General features: G+C 40.4%; 1 protein-coding gene across 2 annotated transcripts in view; it reads left to right on the top strand.

Moving 5' to 3' along the window:
* The window catches only part of LOC137045789 (adenylate cyclase type 9), a 95,361-nt gene extending 69,754 nt beyond the window's left edge, over nucleotides 1-25,607 (top strand). The window contains exons 2-10 of one of the 2 annotated variants that reach the window (XM_067422670.1): nucleotides 3,013-3,182; nucleotides 9,858-9,953; nucleotides 11,061-11,302; nucleotides 12,690-12,792; nucleotides 13,069-13,277; nucleotides 15,112-15,271; nucleotides 17,623-17,765; nucleotides 19,384-19,407; nucleotides 19,534-25,607. In XM_067422670.1, the coding sequence (XP_067278771.1) occupies nucleotides 3,013-3,182; nucleotides 9,858-9,953; nucleotides 11,061-11,302; nucleotides 12,690-12,792; nucleotides 13,069-13,277; nucleotides 15,112-15,271; nucleotides 17,623-17,765; nucleotides 19,384-19,407; nucleotides 19,534-20,824 (2,438 nt within the window). In that variant the 3' untranslated portion in view covers nucleotides 20,825-25,607. Of the gene's footprint in view, nucleotides 1-3,012; nucleotides 3,198-9,857; nucleotides 9,954-11,060; nucleotides 11,303-12,689; nucleotides 12,793-13,068; nucleotides 13,278-15,111; nucleotides 15,272-17,622; nucleotides 17,766-19,383; nucleotides 19,408-19,533 lie in introns of both variants that reach the window. The other variant, XM_067422661.1, reaches the window with a different exon arrangement.
* The last annotated feature ends 20 nt before the right edge of the window (nucleotides 25,608-25,627 follow it).

Below are 25,627 nucleotides of genomic sequence, written 5' to 3'. Positions count from 1 at the left end.
CTCAGCTGTTATTCCACTCCATGATTCTTTAACAACATTCCACAATTCATTCACATTTCTTGGTTTTGCTTCAGAAACAGCATTTTTGATATCACCCCACAAGTTCTCAATTGGATTGAGGTCTGGAGATTGGGCTGGCCAATCTCCATAACATTAATTTTGTTGGTTTGGAACCAAGACTTTGCCCGTTTACTAGTGTGTTTTGGGTCATTGTCTTGTTGAAACAACCGTTTCAAGGGCATGTCCTCTTCAGCATAGGGCAACATGACCTCTTCAAGTATTTTAACATATGCAAACTGATCCATGATCCCTGGTATGCGATAAATAGGCCCAACACCATAGTAGGAGAAACATGCCCATATCATGATGCTTGCACCTCCATGCTTCACTGTCTTCACTGTGTACTGTGGCTTGAATTCAGAGTTTGGGGGTAGTCTCACAAACTGCCTGTGGCCCTTGGACCCAAAAAGAACAATTTTACTCTCATCAGTCCACAAAATGTTCCTCCATTTCTCTTTAGGCCAGTTGATGTGTTCTTTGGCAAATTGTAACCTCTTCTGCACATGCCTTTTTTTTAACAGAGGGACTTTGCGGGGGATTCTTGAAAATAGATTAGCTTCACACAGACGTTTTCTAACTGTCACAGTACTTACAGGTAACTCCAGACTGTCTTTGATCATCCTGGAGGTGATCATTGGCTGAGCCTTTGCCATTCTGGTTATTCTTCTATCCATTTTGATGGTTGTCTTCCGTTTTCTTCCACGTCTCTCTGGTTTTGCTCTAATTGCCCAATTGCACAGCCTTAAGAGCATGCATATCATGAATGCTGGGTCTCATTTGTTTTCTGAGAATCTACTGAACCTACTGGTAACTTGTTTGCCACGTAGCAATAAAAAAATATACGAAAAACCTTGATTATTCTGGTTAGTCACATTGTACTGCTATTATTTTGAACAATACTGTATATCCCCCATTTTTGTTTTTTCACCCTGGATGAGTGTTAATGGTAATCATAATAGATTAAATTAAGTATTTTGCACCACATGTTATATTATCAGATGCCTACATGCTCCATGTCATGCTGCCTGAAATGTGCTGAATGATGGTATTTCAGTATGTTGTATCAGTATATTGTGCAGCCCTTCTATGTTCAGTAGTTAAGAATTGATCAATACATTGGAAAAGTAACACAGATATAATGTAATAAATCCCCACACATATTTTCCTCCCAGGTTTTTTCTTAGGTCATCTTAAATGCCAGTTTTTGAACCTCATTAAATTTTCATGGAGTTTTAAGAGCATTTTATGTCCAGACCCATATGGAGCCGCACAGTGACTTTTACGCCAGATCTGTTCCTCCACGCCAGCTCATGTATCTCCTGCCAGCACGCTGCTGTTTGCTGACAGGTGAATTACGTGTGTGAGGACAGGAACACAGACACTTAGTCGAAACATTGACATTGGTCCAGACGTTTTTAGTTGCTCTGCTGTCAGCCGAAGCTGCATGTCCGGGTATAAATCTGGCAATATTTTGGTGTAAAGTGACTCTTATAGTTGTGGCTATAAAACACTTGACTTCTCACACCCGATGTTTCTTATTTTATACTTCCACTATCAAGCTTTCCTGTGGTTTTTGTTTGTATCTCCAGCTTCTTTCAGGAATTAGATTGATTTTACCTTCAGTCAAACAGCTTTTAAAAAAGGTACCAAATGCCATTCTGGTTGGTACTGGTCACAGTGGTCTGGTTTGTTGGTTTTAGTGGGCTTTTGTTAGCTAGGAGACCAGCTAAACCAGCTTTTTAAAGGGGTACTTCAGCCCTGGAAAGATGAATCTGTATTTAAACTGGGTCATTAATATAGTGGAAATGTGAAATTATTTTAGAATTTGGTGCCTTCTAGACTGAGAAAAGACAGAAAATGTATTTTTGTCTTATGTGTATGAAAGACAACAATTCTCAGAATGCTTCGCTGCCCTGTGAGGCCATTCCCAAAGCCACCGCTACTGGTTTACTGTGACTGGATCACTTTCCCATCGCGTTAATTTTCATAAAATCAGTTGGAGAACAGACAGTACAATTAAATACTGAACGTGTCTGTTCAATATAATGAGTGAGTCGCCACGCGAGCATGCACAGCACTAACACTGCAGGAGTCAGATTACATTCACTGTCATGAATGAGCTGAACGAGCTCTCGTGATGAGAGGTGAGGTAAGCGTGATGCTCTCGCGGAATTATGTTCACAGTGCGTGTTCAGTCTGCCGCATTTTCAGTTAATTTCTTTGGAAGCTTAAATTTTAATAGGAATTAATTTGATAAGTTGAAACACTTACTTTGCTCCACATTGCTCCATTTAAATGAGTGACTGCAGCTGCGAGCTGAGCTGTGAGTGGGATCTCCCATCCCCCATGTGCGGCTTGAAAACATGCGGAAATGGATATGGGGGGTAGAGGGGCACAATCATTTGAATATACTCCAGGGTTTCTACTGAGACAAAGCCATATGCTAGTTGTTGAAGTAACCCTTTATGTGTTGACCGTGTCTTGGTTGTACTGACCTCTTATTTCCCTACAAAATGATGTGGTGTTTAAAAACCTGATTGGATAAGGAACTGGGAAGTGACATTGTTTGGATGTTGTTGTTTTTTTAACCACATGACCATACAGACCAATAATTTTGTTTTAAAAGTGGTGTTGATTGTATTTCATCAAGCCCAGCCATTAACTACTGTTGGTTATTGTATAAAAATATTAAATATTTTCTGTATACATATATGTGGAATGTCCAAACTTCAAAAGTTGTCTCGGTTGTGACAAAAAATGTACAGTGTGGACTTGACAGGCGCTACTGTGTATCGCTGTAAGTGTCTCTCTTCACACACCATGTGTTTGCTTGGAATTGATTGATGATTCCATTTGAGCGCTGTCCTCACAGGTCAGTGTACAATGTATCAAAGTAATATGGACAAACATTGCTGGGACTTGATGGTCTCTCTGTGTGTGTGTCCTCTACAGGTCTTAAGACGTATCTGATATCTGGGAGGAAGGTGAAACACACCCAGTGGAGCTGCCCACCGTCAGCTCTGGTGGCGAGTGAGCTCAGAAAGTCTCTCACTGCCACATCCTTCAGCCCTGACATCACTTCCTCAGCCTGCGCTCTGACACCAGGCCCAGACAGAGATAAGGTCAGTGTGACACAGGTGTGTGAGACAATAACTGAATATCTAATGACGGAATAAGTGCAATTCACCTTTATTCCACAAAGTGCCAATGTCTGATACACAATAATGAAGTGACGTTTTACTCAGAGTTTCTACAGACAGAAAATACAACAATAATAAGTATGATCTGCAAAACTTTAAATGGCTGAGCGATTTACTGCAGCGCAAGTACTGAATGTAATCAAATATTAGTGTCACTGTCACTTGATAGTGGATCTGGTGAAGAAGCTGTCAGGTATCAAAATATTGATTTTAAAGATGCTGATAGTTTTGAGAATATATTTGAGAAATTAGCTCTGACAAGGACAATGATGATAGTATAAAACATTTGCTTAAACTGAACCCTTCCAAACTCCAATAGGTAACAAAATATATTTTATTCTTCTGTAATTGTTACAATAATTTCAGGAGAGTTTTCTATTATTGCGACAGGTAGAGAGATCCACTGTGTTAGATATAAATTTGGGTTGCTAAAGAATATGTAAGAATGATTGGAAAACAGTCATGCATTTAAGGCTTGACTGAAACAGAGGGCTTATATACAACGAAAACAAATAGATGAACTAACTAGACACACCTGATCTGAGGACTCTAATCAATCTGTAACCACAGAAACAAACTGGATGCTAATTAAACTAGAAGCAATGACAAGGAAATAGAATAAAACAGAAATGCAAATAATAAACACAGAAAAAACACACTCAAACCGTGACAGTAAACCCCCCTCTCAAAAGGTGTGTGTTTGCGACATATAAGTCCATAAGGGTGGGAGGGTTGGGAGGGGTGGTTTAGGCAGGAAAGGAAGCCTTTCACGGTACTGGCAATACAGGGTACCAAGGTGGTGCAGACAACTCAGAGAACCTAGGAGGTGTCTGTAACTTAGAGAGCTCAGGGAACCAGCAAAGCGCCAGCAGTTTAGTCTTGGAGATAGCCTCTATGGCCATGTCTAAGAGAGTAGGCAGATCTGGGATGTCCTCCTTGGCTGTTTCTGGGAGAACAGGTGGCTCTGGGAGCAATTTTCTTGGGAGGAACTAAGGTTGTGTGTGCATCCCACACAAACAAAATAGCCGTAGTCATGATGCTCAGTGCTGCACTCTCTGGGCTGGGCTCATGAACTAGAGCGGACTCTGGCTGAAGCCAACACAGGAGAAGACTCGGGCTGGAGCCAACACTGGAGCAAACTCTAGGGCTGGAGCTGACACAGGAACAGACTCAAGGGCTGGAGCCAACACTGGAGCGGACTCAAGGGCTGGAGGCAGACGCTGGAATGGGCTCATAGACTGGAGCCCACACTGGAGCAAACTCAGGGGCTGGAGCTGACACTGGAGCAAACTCAGGGGCTGGAGCAGACCCTGGAGCAGACTCGAGCTGGAGCCAACACTGGATAAAACTCTAGGGCTGGAGATGACACTGGAGCAAACTCAGGGGCTGGAGCCAACACTGGAGCAAACTCAGGGGCTGGAACCGACACTGTAGCAAACTCAGAGGCTGGAGCTGACACGGGAGCAAACTCAGATGCTGGAGCTGACATTGGAGCAAACTCAGAGCCTGGAGCCGACACTGGAGCAAACTCAGAGGCTGGAGCCGACACTGGAGCAAACTCAGAGCCTGGAGCCGACACTGGAGCAAACTCAGAGGCTGGAGCCGACACTGGAGCAAACTCAGAGGCTGGAGCCGACACTGGAGCAAACTCAGGGGCTGGAGTCGACACTGGAGCAAACTCAGAGGCTGGAGACGACACTGGAGCAAACTCTAGGGCTGGAGCCGACACTGGAGCAAACTCAGGGGCTGGAGCCGACACTGAAGCAAACTCAGAGGCTAGAGCCAACACTGGAGCCAACTCTAGGGCTGGAGCCGTCACCGGAGCAAACTCAGGGGCTGGAGCAGACATTGGAGCGGACTCAGGGGCTGGAGCCGACACAGGAGCAGACTCCAGCTGGAGCCGACACTGGAGCAGACTCGGGTTGGAGCCGACACTAGAGCAAACTCAAGGGCTGGAACCGACACTGTAGCAAACTCAGAGGCTGGAGCTGACACGGGAGCAAACTCAGATGCTGGAGCCGACATTGGAGCAAACTCAGAGCCTGGAGCCGACACTGGAGCAAACTAAGAGGCTGGAGCCGACACTGGAGCAAACTCAGAGCCTGGAGCCGACACTGGAGCAAACTCAGAGGCTGGAGCCGACACTGGAGCAAACTCAGAGGCTGGAGCTGACACTGGAGCAAACTCAGGGGCTGGAGCCGACACTGGAGCAAACTCAGAGGCTGGAGACGACACTGGAGCAAACTCTAGGGCTGGAGCCGACACTGGAGCAAACTCGGGGGCTGGAGCCGACACTGGAGCAAACTCAGAGGCTAGAGCCAACACTGGAGCCAACTTTAGGGCTGGAGCCGTCACCGGAGCAAACTCAGGGGCTGGAGCAGACATTGGAGCGGACTCAGGGGCTGGAGCCGACACAGGAGCAGACTCAGGGGCTGGAGCTGACACTGGCACAGACTCAGGGGCTGGAGCCGACACAGGAGCAGACTCCGGCTGGAGCCGACACTGGAGCAAACTCAGGGGCTGGAGCCGACACAGGAGCAGACTCAGGGGCTGGAGCTGACACTGGCACAGACTCAGGGGCTGGAGCCGACACAGGAGCAGACTCCGGCTGGAGCCGACACTGGAGCAGACTCGGGTTGGAGCCGACACTGGAGCAAACTCAGGGGCTGGAGCCGACACAGGAGCAGACTCAGGGGCTGGAGCTGACACTGGCACAGACTCAGGGGCTGGAGCCGACACAGGAGCAGACTCCGGCTGGAGCCGACACTGGAGCAAACTCAGGGGCTGGAGCCGACACAGGAGCAGACTCAGGGGCTGGAGCTGACACTGGCACAGACTCAGGGGCTGGAGCCGACACAGGAGCAGACTCCGGCTGGAGCCGACACTGGAGCAGACTCGGGTTGGAGCCGACACTGGAGCAAACTCAGGGGCTGGAGCCGACACTGGAGCAAACTCAGGGACTGGAGCTGACACTGGCACAGACTCAGGGGCTGGAGCCGACACAGGAGTGGACTCAGGGGCTGGAGCCAACACTGGAGCAAACTCAGGGGCTGAAGCGACACTGGGGCAGACTCGGGCTGGAGCCGACACTGGAGTAGACTCGGGGACTGGAGCCGACACAAGAATGGACTCAGGGACTGGAGCTGACACAAGAATGGACTCAGGGACTGGAGCCAACATAAGAGCCGACACAAGAATGGACTCAGGGACTGGAGCTGACACAAGAGTGGACTCAGGGACTGGAGCCGACATAAGAGTGGACTCCTGGACTGGAGCCGACACAAGAATGGACTCAGGGGCTGGAGCCGACACTGGAGCGGACTTTTGTGTGTCGGGTGTTTTATTTGTTTTCATTTTATGTTAATACATATTTACATTTTTCTCAATGCATGCTGCTTTCTCTTAAATGTTCTCCGAACACCATTATTCCATTTACTGAAGAAAGATCCCTGCTGGAAACACACCATGCTGATGCATTGTGTAAAACACTGCAGTATTTGTGAAAGGCCATGAGGGCTCGTAATGAGCACATCAATAAATGATCATGGTCAGATGAGCTCTGTGAGATCTGTGAAATCATAATGCAGTGTGTCCACCTATCCTTTTGAATTTGATCGATCAGTCAAATTCACAATGCATTCATACAAGCAACCTTTCAGAGGATGCATCTTTACCCAGCAGCCTTTGCAAAAGATACTCTCGTCATTGCACTTTAATACTGATGGGACCTTCGGTTGCAAGCGATAGTGGAAAATAAAATAAGGGAGGGCAGGAGAATCACAGCTCTCTCCTCCTGTGCAAAAAGCAGAGAGGGAAAGCAAGTCTGTCTCCGTCTGTTGTAATTATTCATCTCCAAAGCCAAACTCAGCTGATTTTTAATCCCCTGCATATTCAAACGACCAGTGTTAAATGGCAGATGCAACACATTTCTGAGCTGCTTGTTAAAGCTGCCATCACTACTACAGTTGTTTGAACAAACCCTTAGGTATTAAACTTAGGGCAACTGGAAAACCACAGGCAACAGGAAACATTCTCAGAACGTTCTGGCAAGGTTCTCTCAATATTATGAACAAACGTTCATACGTTCAACGCTGTTGAGTGTGGATCGGATCAAGCGCCACAACACACTTGTAGCAGTAGTGGCTTGTCTGCTCATGGTGGAGGATGAAAGAGAGTAAGCAAGAGGAGGAAAAACTGCGGAAAGAAAGATGGCTGAAAGACATTACAAAAGAGAAAGTGTCAGAGGAATATCACTGCAATAGACTGAAGACTGGGACTGAAGCAGGAAGACCTGAAAACAGATGCTAAGGTTGCGTTGTTTCTGCTTCAGGCAGGGCCACTTGTGCTTTTATGGGTGCACATTTTAACATTTATCTTAAAGGTATAGTTCACCTAAACATTTAAGGGGGGGGGGGGGGCATCACTCAGTTTCAGTCAATCTCATGTCAATCTTGAGTACCTATAGAGTAGTATTGCATCCTTCATATCTCCGAAAAGTCTTTAGTTTTATTATATTTATAAAAGAAATATGGGCTGTACCGAGTCTTTCCGGAAAAAACCGAGCGCCTGGAGGCGTATCGTGTCGGCGGAGCTAAAGAATGACGAATGCGCAAAGCGGTGACGTCCTCAAGCGTGGAGAAACCCATGGCTATCGATCTCAGCTAATAGATATATGATCCGGAGGCTGAAATAAATTGAACAGGAGAAACAGCAACATCAGGACGTCCGTCTCTGTGGTATGTACTGTATTTAGTGGCCTGTCAACATTTGTGTGTCTTTCCTCGCAGTTTATGAGGACATGATTCGGTTTATGGACTATTGTATGCGACTAAACCTTAGCAGTAGCAAGCAAAAACGTTTTGCACGTCAGACTAGTGTAACGTTATACAGAACAACAATAGAGTCCGTTAGCGCATTTGAATGACGAAGCACGCGATCGTGTCGTTTACTGATGTTTACTCACGCGACGAGCCAATAGCAGAGACATTTGAAGCAGTTTAACTCACCGGCTGCTTCCAAAGCAGGACCGAACCTTTATCGCTGGGACCGCTCCGTCAAAAACACACTTCTTTGGTATGATTTGGTGAAGTCCTGTGACAGCAGTGACTGTGGAGATCCACTTTGCAACGCGACTGAAGCAATGTTGTGAAGCTTCCCGTCATTTCTGTGTTCAAATCGGTTCAAATGCAACGCTGCCTTCCCGGAATGCTGTGCTGAAGCGTTGAAGTCGCTTAATGTCACCCATAGGAATAAAGTGGAGAGTGGTGCGGAGTGTTTATGGGCGTGCATTTCCTCTCTCGCTCTAGTCACGCGCGCGCACCCCACCGGGAGAAGAGCCCGTACGGCCCATACAAGGACCTTCCGCTCTGTTCACGTCAAGCCGAGCCATACTCGAAAAAAACTCTCCGAAACTTGTGAGAAACCGGAAGGAGTATTTTTGACACAGAAATACTCCATCAAACGTCCAACATTAGTTTTTGAAACTTTGTCTATGTTTAGGATGGGAATCCAAGTCTTTAACCAAGTCCCCCCCCCCCCCCACCCCCTTAAATTCTATCATTGTTTACTCACCCTTAAGTCATTCCAAATATGACTTTCTTCTGTTGAACAAAATAATTTGTGAAATGTTTTTTTGGGGTTGTAAAATTTGTTGGGTTGTTTTCATCTATACAATTGAAGTCATTGAAGTATTATATGTTTAGCAGAAGGAAATCATGGAAAATCATGAAGGTGAGTAAACGATGAAGAAACTTTCATGTTTTGGTGAACTATCCCTTTAACCTATTTTCAGGAGTACTGAAAGTCTATTTAACTGGGTCACATAGCACTCTGGAATCTCTACAGGTCTACTAAAATGATTTTAAGTTAATTTATTTATTTGACAAGCAATCTTGTATTTATAGAGTGAGAATAAGCAGTGATGATATAACACTTTTAATATCTCAGAACTTTTCTACATCTGTAAAACTTGACACAAACTATGTAACAAAACAAACTGATAGCAAAAATTAACAACAATCTGCATAATCTTACTGCTGGGCCTAACAAAAATCTCTTTAGGAACATGTATGTGTCTGGAATATTATCAGGCATGGAAGTAGTCTGTTAATATAGATCTTATTGGTTTACTTTTATAAGCCATCAGAATGTCATCTTACTTTTTGGCCTTATAAATATCAGCAACTGTGACAAATTTCATAATTTTGTGAGAAAAAAAAAGTTTAGGCCTCGGAATAAAATGCTAATATTTTGTCTCCATAGGTTTGGGCTCCATGTGAGCCATTAATCAGAAATTATACTCAATAATTCATATTTAGTAACAGTTAACACTTTGACTAAATATTCAATAAATTGTTCCATTAAAATAAAAGTCCCATATGTCAGGCTTTACAGGGTTAAATACCTAACAATGCCATAGCAATCACCTAGCAATGTGCTAATAACAATCAGCACACTAGCATTGTGAACAGATTGTTGGGTCAGTGCTCTTTCCATGTGGCATCTTGTTTCTAACTTTAGTTTTTTTATTGAATTAAGTGAAGTGTTTGTCTGTTGCATGTAATTCCATTCCATGTTTTGCTGCTTCTCTCCCCTCAGTCTGCCTGTCCCTCGTGTAGCGTGTTAGCTTCTGAGGATGGGTCACTTCACAACAACAGCTGCACAGATCCTGAACACAAAACCATCAAAAGCAAGGTGTGTTTCTTTTTTGCCTTGCTAAAAACTACATTGCTTGATGCAACTTATAATATACAATGGAGTGCAAATAAATAATGTAACACAACCTTTTATACAGGAAAAAGAACCATTAATCAAAATATCTTAGATTAGAGGAGCAATGCTTCATTAAAGGCAAACATATAGCGCCACCTATTGGTTATAATAATAATAAAAAAACATATTGTGTCACAGGATCCTTCAGAAATCATTCTAATATGCTGGTTTGATGCTCAACATTGATCAACATTTTGATGCTTAAACATTACTGATTATTATCTAGGTTGAAAGCAGTTGTGCTGCTTCATATTTTTGTGGAAACCCTGCTACATTTTTAGAGGGGTTCTTTGATAAATAGAAAGCTCAAAATAATGTCACTTTTGTTTAATTTAATGCATCCTTGATGGCTATCTTACAAACCTTAAACCTTTGAATGTCAGTGTGCTTCATAATTGTATTTACTATAGTGCCTTTTTGTGTATTAGTAAAAATTACTATTGAGAATAATAAAAATGCCCCCATAAAAAATAAATTAAAAAATAGATCAATCAATAGATAAAAGGAAAACATCTGGACACAGAGATGCCTCCATTTTTGAACTCTTTGAAACTCTTTTGAAACTCTTTGAAACAAGTTTGGTCCCGGAAGAAAACTCCTGACTGCAATGGTGCAGTCAGGAGTTTTCTTCCGGGACCAAACTTGTCACAATATTCATCATTTAAATAATTCCTTCCCAAGTCATTCGCAAAATAAAGGGTTGAGGTGAGTTAGTAGTGTGTTGATATTTCCTAAACACACTCAAAGCGGCTGACCAGTCACAACACCCTGATTTAGCTGACCAATCAGAGCAGATTGAGCTTTTCAGAGGGAGGGATTTTATAGAGACCGGAACTACAACAGAGTATTACTGGCAGATTGAGAAGAGAGGAGCTGCAACAATGGAAAATATAAGGAGAATAACATGTTGTTTGAAAACCTATTCTTGTAGAACCCAAAAACAAAATCAAGACTTTGATAGGTAAGGTTCTTTTTAACAACATTGTGCTGCGATTCTTTCATTGTTTGTATCATCTGAATCTTCTTCAGGGACCGCCAGACAGGAGTCCCAAGGCCCTTAATGGCCTGTTAAGCCCTCATCTGGAGCAGCCCCTGACCCACAGCCAGACGTCTCTGTGTGAGATGCTGCAGGAGAAAGAGAAGAAGTGGCCTGGAGGAGGAGGCATCAGCAGCATGGGAACGATGGACCACTCCGCCCTCATCCCACTGCGCTCCAAAAACTTCCGTGAGAGGAGTGACGCTCACTTTGTGGATGTGATAAAGGAGGACAGGTAGGGAACGACAGCAGTGAGGACGGGGCCCGCTGGGACAAAAATGTCAGACAAGATGGAACGTTATTGTTTAACACCCGCCAGCGGAGGTCATGCTGTTCCCAGAGGGACACTTGATGCACTTTGATGTAGTGTGCTGTGATGTATTATGTGTGTCCTCCGGTCCCGGACAGTCCATTTTTCTTGTCTTCCTCTATAAACGTTAACAATGTACAAAACAGTTACATATAGTATTTTAGTGCAAAAATACTTGGCAACCATTATAATCCAGTTTATCTTGGTGCTATAAACCCTGATATAGCTCTCTTAATGTATATTGTATTATGCTTTTTCCAATATTATAGTAGCTGTTTGTGACTGTAAAATGTCTACAAATTTTCACAGATCAAAGTGCAGATAAATATTGTTACTGTCTATAAAGAAAGAACCAACTCTGAAACTGGCTGAAATGAGTCGTCAGTAATTCCAGTTTTGCTTCCTCCACTGTGCCAGGCCTGGGCTTCAGATTCGCTAATAGACGTTTGGTTTCAGACATGAGACCAATCAGAGCAGAGCAGACCAATCACAACAGACTGAGCCATCTGACCAATCAGACAGAGTGGACCAATCAGAGCAGAGTTGACCAATCACAACCTTTAAAATAGCATAACAGGAACACTTTCATTTAAGTGGTCAAAATGAAATTGATTCTCATGCATTACAAAAAATAAACATGAGAATATGATTAACATTAGATTTTTTTCATAAATTCATAATCTGTGAATATTATAAACAGTATTGTGTTATTTTTAAGTGGAAGTGTGGAAAAAATCACTTGTTCTGTTTACTTTCCTGAACAGTGTGAGGCTTGCAGCACTAAAACGCAGAAAAATTAACACGCAATAAATGAAAAAAGTACATGTTCAATGCAGCGTAAGTTTCTGGTAAATGCATACATGCAAATACCATAACAAAATACATCAATTATTTTGGTTTTGTGTATAGCTGCCTTTAATCAAGATATGCAGGTCAGATTGACCTGAATAGAATGCTGTACTCAGATGCACTCAGAATTTTTAGGCATGTCCCTAAATGAGAATAGGGTCACAAAATTGCAAGAAAAACAAAAGTTAAACATAACTTCAGACTCAAAAAACAAAAAAGGATCAACTTGACCTGCAACATAATAGAAGGGTAAAAACAAGCCATTTTCCTTTTTTGTCAGTGAATATTTTCAAGTGAAATATATATATTTATGCGCTGATATAGCTCCGCACCATGTGCATTTTTCTCTTTTCTCTGACCACAAACATGCCTCATTTCTATGCAAACTTTCTGCATGCATGTAAGAAAATAGATGTGATTCCCTCCACAATCTAATGTAGTTTTCTGTGCTTCGGCCTTGCAGTCTGATGAAAGATTACTTCTTCAAACCGCCCATTAACAAGTTGAGCCACACTTTCATAGACAAATCCCTGGAGTCGGCTTACAGGACCAGCTACCAGGACGAGGTAAGGCGTTCCTTTCATTTATCTGGTATTTTTCATTTCTCACTATGTCACGCTATGTTTCTAATGTTTCAGTGTTTTTTTTTTTTACTCAGACTGTGTCTGTGAGTTGTGCTAAGTGCAAAAAAATGTCTTATTTGTTGTGCTGTCTGTACTGCCATCTGGTGGTCTGTCTTTTAAAATTCACGTAAAGATCTTATATTAGGTAGTATCCTTCAAATCAAAGGTCTCGCTTGATTTGATCGATTGTTCTGTTTATTTCTCTCTGTTGTTTGTCAGGTTAAGACACATGCTCCCGTCCAGACGTTTGCCAGTCCAACTTTCAGCTCCTTCCTAGACATGCTCCTGTGCTGTTGTGTTTTCCTGGCTCTCTCTTTGGCCTGCTTCCTACGACCACTGGTTACCCAGCAGCCCCTGCCCACACCTGCCATTATAGTGGCCGCAGTTGCAGCTGTGCTTGAATGTTTGGCCCTAGTGCTTGCTATACGGTAAGTGCGAAGTCACCTTCATGTCATTCCAAACCCATGGAATTTTTAAGTTTCTTTATGAAACATAAAATAATATACTACCATTTTTAATGTGTTTAGAAGTCTCTTATGCTAACGAACTTTGCATTTATTTCATTAAGAATACAAAAAAAGTTTTTTTATTTGAATATATTTTCAAATATAATTTTTTTCCTGTGATCAAAGCAGAATTTTCAGCATCATTCCTCCAGTCTTCAGTGTCACCAGATCCTTTGATGCTTAAGAAACATTTCTGATTATTATCAATATTGAAAACAGTCAAAAGTACAGCATTCATTTTAAATATAATCTTTTGTAACTATATATATATATATATATAGTTACAAAAGATTATATGATTTCTAAAAGATCATGTGACACTGATGACTGGAGTAATGATGCTGAAAATACAGCTTTGATCACAGGAATACATTATATTCTGTATATTCAAATAGAAAACAGTTATTTCAAATGTTTTAATAATATTTCACAATATTACTGTTTTTCTTGTATTTTTAATAAATGCAGCAGCTTTGGTGAGCATAAGAGACTTTTTCTAAAAACATTATAAAAAAAATTGACTACTTTTGAACGCCAGTGTATTTGACATTGACGATAGGTTTGTCTGCTATTAAACACCAAAAAAGGTATAACTAGTTCGCTACTATATATACATTGTACAGCTTTGGAATGATATGAGGGTGAATAAATGATAATAGAAATGTAATTTTTGGATGAACTGTCTTTTAAACTTTTCTGTGTAAATGAGGCCAAAAGTTTTGAAAAGAATGTTTTACTTGCTCTAAGTATCTAACAGATCCAATTGATTCATCTTTTTAATGCATTTCAGAAATGCCTCCAATGTCTATGAACCGTCAGGTCAGATTACACTATTGTCAGAGTATTTTTCAACATCAATTTCAAGCCTTTTCAAACTAATTCTAGAAATATTGCTGCTGTAACAAAATGGGACTGAGATGAAATTTTATAAAATGATAAATAATGGTTAAATATTGTTGATGAATAACACTTTCAGCCTCTGTTTTAACCAGCATACGGCTGGATCTGTTCCAGACTGTCCAAGTAAAAGGCTTGTCTGTGAACAAAGCCATGTTTTTTTTAATAATTTTTCGCTAAGAATAAAAAATAAAAAAGTCACCTTAATGGCAGTCAAATAAATGGCAGTGGTTTTAAATATATCTCTCCTCTTTGCAATGAGATTAAATGCAGATAATTGGTTTACTGCCTGGAAATTGTGGCGAGATTTGATTTTTCTGTGTGATAAAAATGTCAATATCAATTATGTGCTTTTTACAGCCAATACATTTTTGCTTTACAAGATTTTTGATGTTTTCAGTGTTTCACTGTCTATGATGGACACTATACCGTGTTTTTGTTCACATCAGTGTGACTTTAGTATCGTTGACGTTGAGAGTATACTAGTATAGTTTTTGGTAATATTTGTAATTTTTAAACTTTATTATTAATAATTTGATTTATAATATTCAGTTGTGGTCAGAATTAATGGCACCCCAAGTAAATTTGATCAAAGATGGCTGTAATTTTATTCATTGATTCTGACTTAAGTCCACTACTAAGAAAATGGCTGGTTTAACTTTTGGGAGCTTTTCTCATACTCCACTATGACATTGGGATGTTTTTCCCTTTTGTTGTTCACGATACTTCAGTCCAGTCTTAAAACTGGAGCTGGGCAATAGCAGCATAATATACAATACACAGTGTATTTGAAGAGCATATACTGTTGCTGCACAGTCCTGATGAAATGTGTCCTGATATCTCATTGTCTACTTCACAGACGAGCCTTTTACTTGGACAGTGTCCTGAACTGCACCATGACACTCCTCTGGGCCATTTCCGGCTGGGTTCCTCGTCACATGATCGGGGCGGTGCTGGTGTCTTTACCTGCCGTGGCTGTGTTCTCTCATATCACCTGCAATATGCATGACTCCATACAGGTAAACACAAGAGCAAACACATTGTGGAGGGGTTTTTGTTATGTCAAATGTATTTATAATATACATTTATATTTATTTAAAATAAATAAAATTTGTTTATCATGTTTAATATTTCCCTACACAAACAAGCAGTACAATGATACCATGGTGCTCTCATATCTACCAAAGCACTGCACTCATTTATACTAGAATTTTTGAAACCCAGTCCTAGTGCTGTTACGGATTGCAGCAAATTTTACTCCATCCGTTTCTTGCCCGTGTCATTCTTTTATGGAGAATGACAATATAACAAATAATACAATATAAATAAATATTATATTAGTATATAAATATTATCATACCAATGAATTGAATCAAACACACGTTTTGCACATGTTCAAAAGTTAGGGTTAGTAAGTTTTATTTTGAAAGAAGGTAATACTTTTATTTAGCAAGGACACATCCAATAGATCAAAAGGTATTCATTATTAATGTTACAAAAGATTTCTATCTCAAATAAATGTTGTTCTTCTGACCTTTCTATTTCTACACAAATTGATTGGGCATGATTTGGAAAGGCACACACCTCTCTATAAAAGTCCTCACAGCTGACCTCAGTGAATATCAGAGCAAAAACCAAGCCATGAGGTCAAAGAAACTGCCTGCAGAGCCCTGAGACAGGATTGTTGCAAGGCACAGATCTGGGGAAGGCTACAAAACATTTTTGCTGCTCTGAAGTTTTCCCTTGAATGTGTAGGCTACTGGTATTTTAAGTTCTTTACAGATCGTGTTGCATTGTATCTTGAGGATTAACATTACAGATACAATTACTTGAATCATTTTTCCTTCCACTCAACAGCAAATATGACCAGAATATATTAAAATTGTAACTGTTTTGCATGCATGTACAGCAAAACTAGGATAATTTAAGAATCACATTTATGAAAAGATGATTTATTCATCTATAATTACTTAATACTATTTATCAGTAATACAACTACACAGGTTAGAACATCATCTATAATATTGATCATGTCACTTAAGACCAGCGCATATGCATTATAAGTTAACCCAGAGATCGGTATGACGTCGCCATAATGATCCACCATCAAGGACGTATTGGATCTGATCCAGCAACGTCATCGTGCTGCAGGCTGCAGCGAGGGGTGTCTCAAGCATGGTGGTGCAAGGATCATGCTGTGGGGGTGTTAGCGCTGTGTTTTTTGCCAATTACCCTAAGCACAGTACTAAGACAACACAGGAGTGGCCAAGGGACAACTCCAGGCCTTGACTTGAACCCTATCAAAAATCTCTAGAGAGACCTGAAAATGTCAAAAATGTCCACTGACAGTCCTCATCCAACCTGACCGAGCTTGAGAGGATTTACAAAGAAAAATAGCTGAAAATTCCCCAATCTGGTGGGCAAAGCTTTTTGCGTCATACCCAAAAAGACTTGAGGCTGTAATTGCTGCCAAAGGTGAATCAACTAAGTACTGAGTTAAGGGTCTGAATACTTATGTAAATGTAATATTTCAGTTTTTCCTTTTTAATAAATTTAAAGACATTTCTAAAATTGTTTTCATTTTGTCATTATAGGGAACTGAATATAGATTAATGTGAAAAAATATGTTCTGAATGCTCTGTATATATATATATTTTTATGATCGTTTATCTTAACGTTTATAAATCCAGTTTAGGATCACGTGTTATAAATGAGGGTCTTCATCACCTGCTTGGAAAGTTTATTGGACCTTATTGTGTATGTGTTCTTCATAGATTCTCTAAAAGGATTTGTAAATTATGTATTACTTGGTAAAACAAAAAAACTCAAGATACCACTTTACAGTTCATGCAGAATGTGTCAGTTGTCAGTAGAATGAAAAAAGCACAAGGTCTAGAGACGCATTTTTTAATAGTTAAACTTATTTTGACTTGGGCGCCACGTTTTTTTAATGCTGTGTCATGCGCGAGATGCTGCCAATAACGCAAGGTACAAACGCATCGGTCATGTACGCCCTCTTAGCACGTGTTTACATTGAAAATCATTGGAATGGAAAAACTTTTTGTTTTAATAGCCCCTAACTACTTTTAGGAGTAGCAAAACACACAGAATAGCATCTTGCTAGTACAATAAATGTGCATGCTGGGATAAAGGCTTTTAAGTGTACACTTAGTATGTGAAGTACATCTATTATGTAACATTTTATAGATGTGTCAGGTGTCCAATCCACTGGGTAGCATAGATGCAGTAATTGAAGCACATTTATGCTGTTCTCAGTCAGGAAAGTGCATATTTCTGTAAACTGCAATCCTGCACATACTCTGCTGCAAGCATGAGCATGTTTAATTCATGTCTTAATTCTTTTCCCCAGTTCACCATGTTCACCTGCTGTGCTGTCATAATTGCCATCATCCAGTACTGCAATTTCTGTCAGCTGAGTTTCTGGATGCGCTCAAGCCTGGCGACGCTAGCGGGACTCACCTTTCTCAGTGTGCTCTGGAGCCCTCCTTGCAGGTTCAAACAATCACAAATACACATAATTATACACTCAACTTTTGCATGCTGCAAAAAAATAATAATAATAATAATCTGTTTTAATGGGGGAATAAGAATGCATTTTGTAGTGCTACACTGGCAGATTTGTCTGTTACCCTTTTTTAAACAAAAAAATATGTGGGAAAAAATATGTACCGGTGCAGTTAGACAAAATGTTTACTTATTTTAACTGGAAAACAATACATTTAAATCTTAAGAAGACATTTTTGTATACTATTTTGTTATGTATACTATCATTCAAAAGTTTGGGGTCTGTTTCTTTCGCTCACCAAGGCTGCATTTATTTGATATGGTAAAACATTAAAACTGGGGAATGTTATCACTATTTCAAATAACTGTTCAATTTAAATACATGTTTGTGTAAATTTCTTTCTGTAATGACAATGCTGAATTTTCAGCATTATTACTGCAGTCTTCAGTCTCACATCATCCTTCAGAAATCATCCTAACATGCTGATTTGGTGCTCAAGAAATTTCTGATTATTATCAATGTTGAGTTGAGCACAGTTTTAAAATAAAATAAAAAACATGATAAAAAAGGCACTGCTTTTCACACTGCGCTAAATCCTGGGTTTTAATCTTTCTAAACACTTCTTTTAACCCTGGGTAAAGGAACGTATCACACTTGTAATTTAGAAGCACGATTAGCATGCTTTTTACCAGGGGTACATTTACATTTACATTTACATTTACGCATTTGGCAGACGCTTTTATCCAAAGCGACTTACAATGCATTCAAAGTACACATTTTAAATTTTTGTCAGTTCTTGCTTTCCCTGGGAATCGAACCCATGACCTTGCCGTTGCTAGCGCCACGCTCTACTGTTTGAGCTGCAGAAAGCCTTTGGGTACATTTCTAGGCACTCAAAGCGCTTTACATTTAGAAGGGGGGAATCTCCTCAACCACCACCAATGTGCAGCATCCACCTGGACGATCCGACGGAAGCCATATTCTGGCAGAACGCTCACTACACCAGCTGATTAGTGGAGAGGAGACGAAGTGATGAAGCCAATCAGTATATTTGGATGATTAGGAGGCCATGATGGACAGAGGCCAATGTATAAATTTGGCCAGGATGCCAGGGTTAAACCCCTACTCTTTTTGGTTGGTATTCATTTTGAATGACCACAGAGAGACAGGACCTCGGTTTAACGTCTCCTCCAAAGGATGATAAAAACGGTGTATAAACAGTCATTTAGTGTTTGATAGGAAAACGATGATTCCTTTACAATCCGAAAAGCCAATCCAGAAAAAAAACGTAATGGTACAGGCACTGCAAATATGCAAATATGGATTTTAACCCAGGGTTTAGGAATGTATAGTGTGAAATGTCAATTTATGAAACATGAAGCAAGACAACCCAGGATTTAATTTAATTTAAATCATCAATTTGAATTAGAAATCTTTTGTAACATTACTGTCACTTTGGATTAATTTAATGCATCCTTTCTAAATAAAAATATTCATTCATAAAGGTTTATGATTTATGGTGCTTTTGATTGGACTTTTTTAGCTTAGTCGTAATATTCTAATACTAATTCAAAGCTAACTTTTTTCTATAAATTTTTCTTTTAGCACATGGGAGCATTTATTTTTGAGGTAAGTTTAAGACTTTGGACACTACTCTTTGTTTCACATTTAGAGGCTTGATTTTATGCTAGCATACCCCTCAAAAGTCCTTAATCCACTTTTCAATTTTGTCTTTGTCTATATTTACTTGACCAGATCCAGTGACTTCAACAGCAGCATTAATGACATCCAGTCCTCTCCAGAAGATTCAGCCCGACCGCAGGATCTACTCGGCCCAGAGGCTTTGGTTGCCTTTTTCTTGTTGCTGCTTCTTGTTTGGTTCCTGAACCGCGAGTTCGAGGTGAGCTACCGTCTACACTTTCACGGAAACGTGGAAGCAGACCAGCACCGCATCAAGATTCAAAACATGCGGGACCAGGCGGACTGGCTCCTGCGCAACATCATCCCCATCCACGTGGCCGAGCAGCTGAAGGTGACCCAAAGTTACTCCAAGAACCACGACAATGTGGGTGTCATCTTCGCCAGCATCGTCAACTTCAGCGAATTCTATGAGGAGAGCTACGAAGGAGGGAAAGAGTGCTACCGCGTCCTGAACGAACTCATCGGGGACTTCGACGAACTCTTGCGCAAGTCTGACTTTTCCAACATAGAGAAGATCAAGACGATCGGCGCAACCTACATGGCGGCGTCTGGGCTCAATACGCAACAGTGTAGCGACCAGGCCCATCCGCACGCCCACCTGCGAGCACTCTTCGAATTTTGCCTGGAAATGATGCGAGTGGTGGACGACTTCAATAAAAACATGCTGGGCTTTAAATTCAAGTTACGGATTGGGTTCAACCACGGACCCCTCACTGCCGGAGTCATCGGTACCACCAAGCTCCTTTACGACATCTGGGGAGACACGGTGAACATCGCCAGCCGGATGGACACGACTGGTGTGGAGTGCCGCGTTCAGGTTAGTGAGGAGAGCTACTGCGTGCTCAGCGGAATGGACTACGAGTTTGACTACCGCGGGACTGTCAATGTGAAGGGCAAGGGTCAAATGAAGACCTACCTTTACCCGAAGAGTGCAGACAGCGGACCTGTACCTCAATACCAACTCTCGGTCTCTCCAGAAATTCGAGCGCAGGTGGACGGCAGCATCGGGCGCTCGCCCACCGATGAAATCGCCAATATGATAATGGCAACCAATGCCAGTAAAGTAGGTGCATCTTTCTCTGTGAGTTCAGGGCTTACTGTACAGGCATACACTGGTAGAGACTTTACTGAAAAGGTTGCTGGAAGCAATGTTACATCCAAGGCCCAAAGATCTGCATCTGCTGTTGGCCTGACTTGCATACCAGAAACCAACTTGAGCGCAAGTCCAGCGGTTTTCGGTAAACCAGCAAAACCAACTTTAACCTCTCCTGTCCAGACGGAGAACACAGAGGCCACTGCAAAAAAGGAAGAAATAGGATACATGGGTGAAATGACAAAACTTTGACTTTGAAACGCACCAACACTGTTGGTCTTAACCCTTTAAACATGGGCTTGCAACACTCCGTTGAGCTTGTAGGGATAGGCATGTTTAGGGACGAATGTTAGCGTGTATTTGCATCTCTGTATGTGGAGTAGAAAGTTTAAGCACATAATCTCAAAGTTTTTTTTTTACCGCTAGCTGAACCAGGAGACACTTTCACATATAGTGCCGTACACGGTGGTACTGGAATGTAACTCAGACGAGCCACATGAACCATTTCTACATGGAATATTAAATGCTGGGGAGATGCTTTGGGACAGCACAGACCTGAGGTCCCATCCTTAAACAGGCCACAATTATTCCTGCTAATTTTAATTTTGACTATTATTCCCCTACTATTGTCTGCCTTTCGTGAATTATTTTCTTTTATTGAAGTGCCTTTAGATGATAAGTATGGAAGCTTGATTCCGTGGCTTATGTCACAATTCTGACTTTTTAATCAGTTATAAAGTCCAATTCTGAGAAGAAAAAAAAAGGAATTGCAAGTTTTTATCTCACAGTTCTGTCTTTATAACTCACAATTGTGTGGTATAAAGGCAGAACGACGAGGTATAAACTCAGTTCTGAGAAGATGGCAAATACCTTTTTTTTTATTCTGTGGCGGAAACAAGTTTCCATAGATAATATGTATGAGGCATTAAAAAAAGAAGAAAAAAAAGATTTCTCAATCAAATCTTCAGCTAAAGATCTAAAAGATTTAGCATGTAAAATTGATGTTAGAAAATGCTTTAATTTTTGTCAAAGTAATTGATATATTTTGGAATATTTATAGATATTTTCGAGTTCTCTCTGTCGGAACGTTCATCAGTCAGTATCCCAAACAATTTTACAAAGCAGAACTCTATGTTGCGATTTTAAAATGACCCAAGACTCTGAATGGTGCATGGCCAAAAGTGTCTGTGAAGAAGTATTAGTGAAATGAAGAGCAAGCTATGGGTTAATTTCACCTTCAATCAAGAATATCCGACACTTCACAGGAGATTATTTCTCTTGCTTCATCTTGATGCATGTATTCCTATCTGTCTGATTATGGCCTTTCTGTCTCTTTGTTCGTGATTTTTCCTGTTGCTCTTCATTCTGCAGCTAAATGTTGGGTTGAGAACTAACAATGAGTTCTTAGACGACATGGCATTGGCCTTAATGCTTATGAGATCATAGTCTTTTAGGACAAAAATGCATTCATGCATCAGCTACTGTGAGCTACTGTTTTTAAAGATATAGGTAATTTGTTTACAAATCAACATAAAATCAACACCGATCTAATTCACTCTCCTAAAAAGAGTATTATACTGGATGATTCATCAGTGCACGTTGTTGTAAAAGCAAAAATGTTGTCTGCAGTCTTTCATCAAAATTTAAACTTGCTCAGTCTCTAGGCTGCACGGGCATGGAAAAATAAACTTAGCCAAATTACATTGTTTTAGACTACTTTTGTAGGCAGTGCAGTAATTCTATGCTGATTAATGGTAAAATAATTATGGCAATAATTGGAAATAACGATAGATTTGAAAACAACGTTTTAAAATTGAGAGATGGTGTGCTAAGGAATCCTCCTCAAAAGTGGGTTGCTGGTGTTGTTTCAGGTTTGGCTTAATTATTACCTCCTTACATCATCCAATCATATTCCTGATGGATAAAATTAAATCCTGTCCTATTATTATTCCTCATTGAATGTTATGTTGCCCTTAAAGGTGCAGTAAGCCATCTATTATCGATTTATGGAAACAGTGTTGACATTTGAAATCAACCCAAACAAACACTTCATTGCTCTGCCCCTAAAATGCACATACACAGATGTGGATGTCTATTTATCATAGATGAAGCAAAGCAAAATAATGCTTTGCTAAAAGAAGCAATGAGGAGAAACGAACGACAAGGAAGAGCAAAATCTGAACATACAGCAAACTGGAGTAAATAAAAGCAAGATTTGGTTGTAGGAGTTGGCTCCAGGCAAATGATGACACTCAAAACTGTCCTGATAATAGAGCTAACGTATCAACAAGAGCATATCTTGGTTCTGTTAAACAGCAAAACCAGTGCTACTCACATATGGAGCAGAAACACACATCCTCTGCCTCCGTTTCAGCCCTTCCCGCTTCAGCCTCTCCAATGCTGGAAAACTTTTCTAATATTAACGTGGGTCCTAAAGCTCTTGCCTAATCGAAACCCTTTTGTTTCCTCTCAGCGTCTCTCTTTTGTAACTCTTTTCCCACTCTTTCTCTTTAATGAATGGACACACCCCTTCTGCTGATTAGCTACAAGTAGAGGTCCGCATTATGATTTCTTGCAGCTTGAGATTACATTTCCCAATGAAAGATGGTAACGGTTGGTAACTTTGGTGTAGTTAGTTAATTTAGGTAATCAGGTAGGTAATTCAGACGGTTCCCAGTTCCTTGCCCCGAGCAACCTCGCAAGATATGTTCTTTGCATCCATGCCACGAATGCACCTTTAGAGAGAACATTCAGCCTTCCTGCTTGGATTTTGGAGGAGAGATGTAAGCTAATGAAACCGCCGCCAATCAGCGTCATTTGTATTTTATGTGGGAGTGGGTGGGTGCGGAATAGAGGGACGTTTTGGTTGATCAGGTCACCACAGTGCAAAAATACAGGTGTAAACTGGGTCTAAATCATTTCGAGCTTATCAAATTTCGACCACTTCCAGGTGTAATGTGTTCAAAAAGCCACAAAAGAGGCTCTCCACCTACTGACCTAATGCGCAAACATTATGGGTAGCACACTAGCCAGATGGGATTTAAACTTTGTCGACTGAAGTTTGGTTTGAAGATGTCGCGGCGTCAGAGCAGAAACGAAAGCTGATGCAAATTGCAATAGGTTATTTTGTCCATTTGATCGAAGGATCTGAAAAAGCCCATACATTTACCTGCCCATAGACCCCCTTTCATAGAAATCAGGACGGAAGTGGTTGAAAGTGGATAAAAGAGACAGGAATTTAACAGGAATGTGTCTCCCTTGTCTACTTGTGATACAATCGACCAAAATGCATCTTATGCCAGGTGTAAACAGGGCCTTAGTTTCAAGTGTCATATGGCGCTCAGTCCGATCCACTTTTTGCTTACTGCACCTTTAAGAAAATACATCAAATAAGTTTATGAGGATGTCATTTCATGTTGTCTTTGGTTGGTTCAATTAGCTAAAATGTGAAAAAAAAGACACTGAAACTTTATTTCCAAATAAATTGACAAGAAATGAAGTGTCCACAGTGGCAGAACAATTACAAGGACTGGCAATGGATAAAATTAAATCCCTAAAATGAAATCCTAGGTAACATATATTTACTCTGGCCAGCAAATGTACAGACTTGTGTGAATATTAGAATAGATTAGACCATAGCCTTGACTCTGCCTGCTTGTCTTTTGATGTGCAATAGTGAAGGGTAAATTATTGTATGGGATATTAGCAAACAGATCTGTAAAACTAGATTTTAATCTTTTTGACATCGAGTTGTCGCTTTGTAAGTAACTTAATCTGCACTGATCGCATCCATTATATGACTGCCACATGCTTAAGTACATTATGTGTTTACTTTTTGATAGCAGTTTGGTTAGTTTTTTCCCTACCTTTTAGCTTTATGGTGGGCAACCTCTTAGTTTAAAAGGGTTGTGTGCTCAAAGATATGGTGATGATTTTTCACATTTATAGGGATTGTGATATGATTAAACAATTAGGAGAAAATGTGAAATGCATAACTTTTTTTGTGTGACATTTCTGTGAATTTGCAATCTGCCAAGAACCTATACAGGTAAAAGGGAATTGTTATCAAATTGTCAGTATTTTTCATTAGTGCCTTTTACTCATTTAGAATGCATCAACTAGTCAAATTACATCTTTTTAAATATGTTTTTATACTGCTTGTGTATGATAAATGTCTTCAGATTTAACGGGATCTTTAGTGCTGTGCCTTTTCTTAAGAATTAGCTTGATGTGTTTGTTCTCACTGTGTATTCCTTTTGAATGTGAACTGCTGGAAATGTGTAGGGTGGATGTTGTCATTTTACTCCAAGGTGCCATTCTTAAATAAGTCATTTTTATTCTGTGCTGATTTTAATATTGTTAGGTCAATGTGTTTTTGGCGACGCCAAGCATAGCAATCCATGTAATATATTTTATGGGGCATAACTTTTGCTAAATAATAAGTGCCCTTGCAGTCTGGAGGGGGAATGAGCACACAACCCTGTTTCAGAGAGCAGAGCAATATAAAACTTGATTCAACTAAATAAGCACTACGTCTCAGCCTCTGAACTGCTGCTTTAGAGCTTGAACTTAGCTTGATGAAGCACATTTATGCTTTTTATTTGTCATAAGTCATTTTTATGGAAATGTATTCCTTGTGAAATTTCCATTCCATTAGCTACTTTTGCTTGAGACTTCATTGTGAGCAAAGCAAAAAACACATTTAGGGTGAATGAAAGGGCTGAACTTATATGCATGATAACAGTAGAGCCACATTTAATTTATATTTATTTACTTTACAATCACTTCAAGTGGTCCAGTTGAGGATTACAAGAAATATGACATAAGAAATCTGGGTTTTTAATAGAAGTAGGCCCTATCACACACTGGGACTTCTTGCCAAAGAGTGTAATTATTAAAGAATGTATGATTTTGAGTTTCAGTCAGTTTCTTTGGAGATACAGTCATTTAAAACTCTGTATTCATTTGTATAAAATGTCCCCTTTGTTTGTACATATACATTGCTCTGTATTGACATATAGCCAACCTAATTGTATTTTTTATTTTTTATTATTA

The sequence above is a fragment of the Pseudorasbora parva genome, chromosome 2, assembly GCF_024679245.1.
Source record: "Pseudorasbora parva isolate DD20220531a chromosome 2, ASM2467924v1, whole genome shotgun sequence".
In the NCBI taxonomy this organism is placed as follows: domain Eukaryota; kingdom Metazoa; phylum Chordata; class Actinopteri; order Cypriniformes; family Gobionidae; genus Pseudorasbora; species Pseudorasbora parva.
Note: the sequence above shows the minus strand (reverse complement) of the source record. Positions and strands in the feature narration are given on the sequence as shown.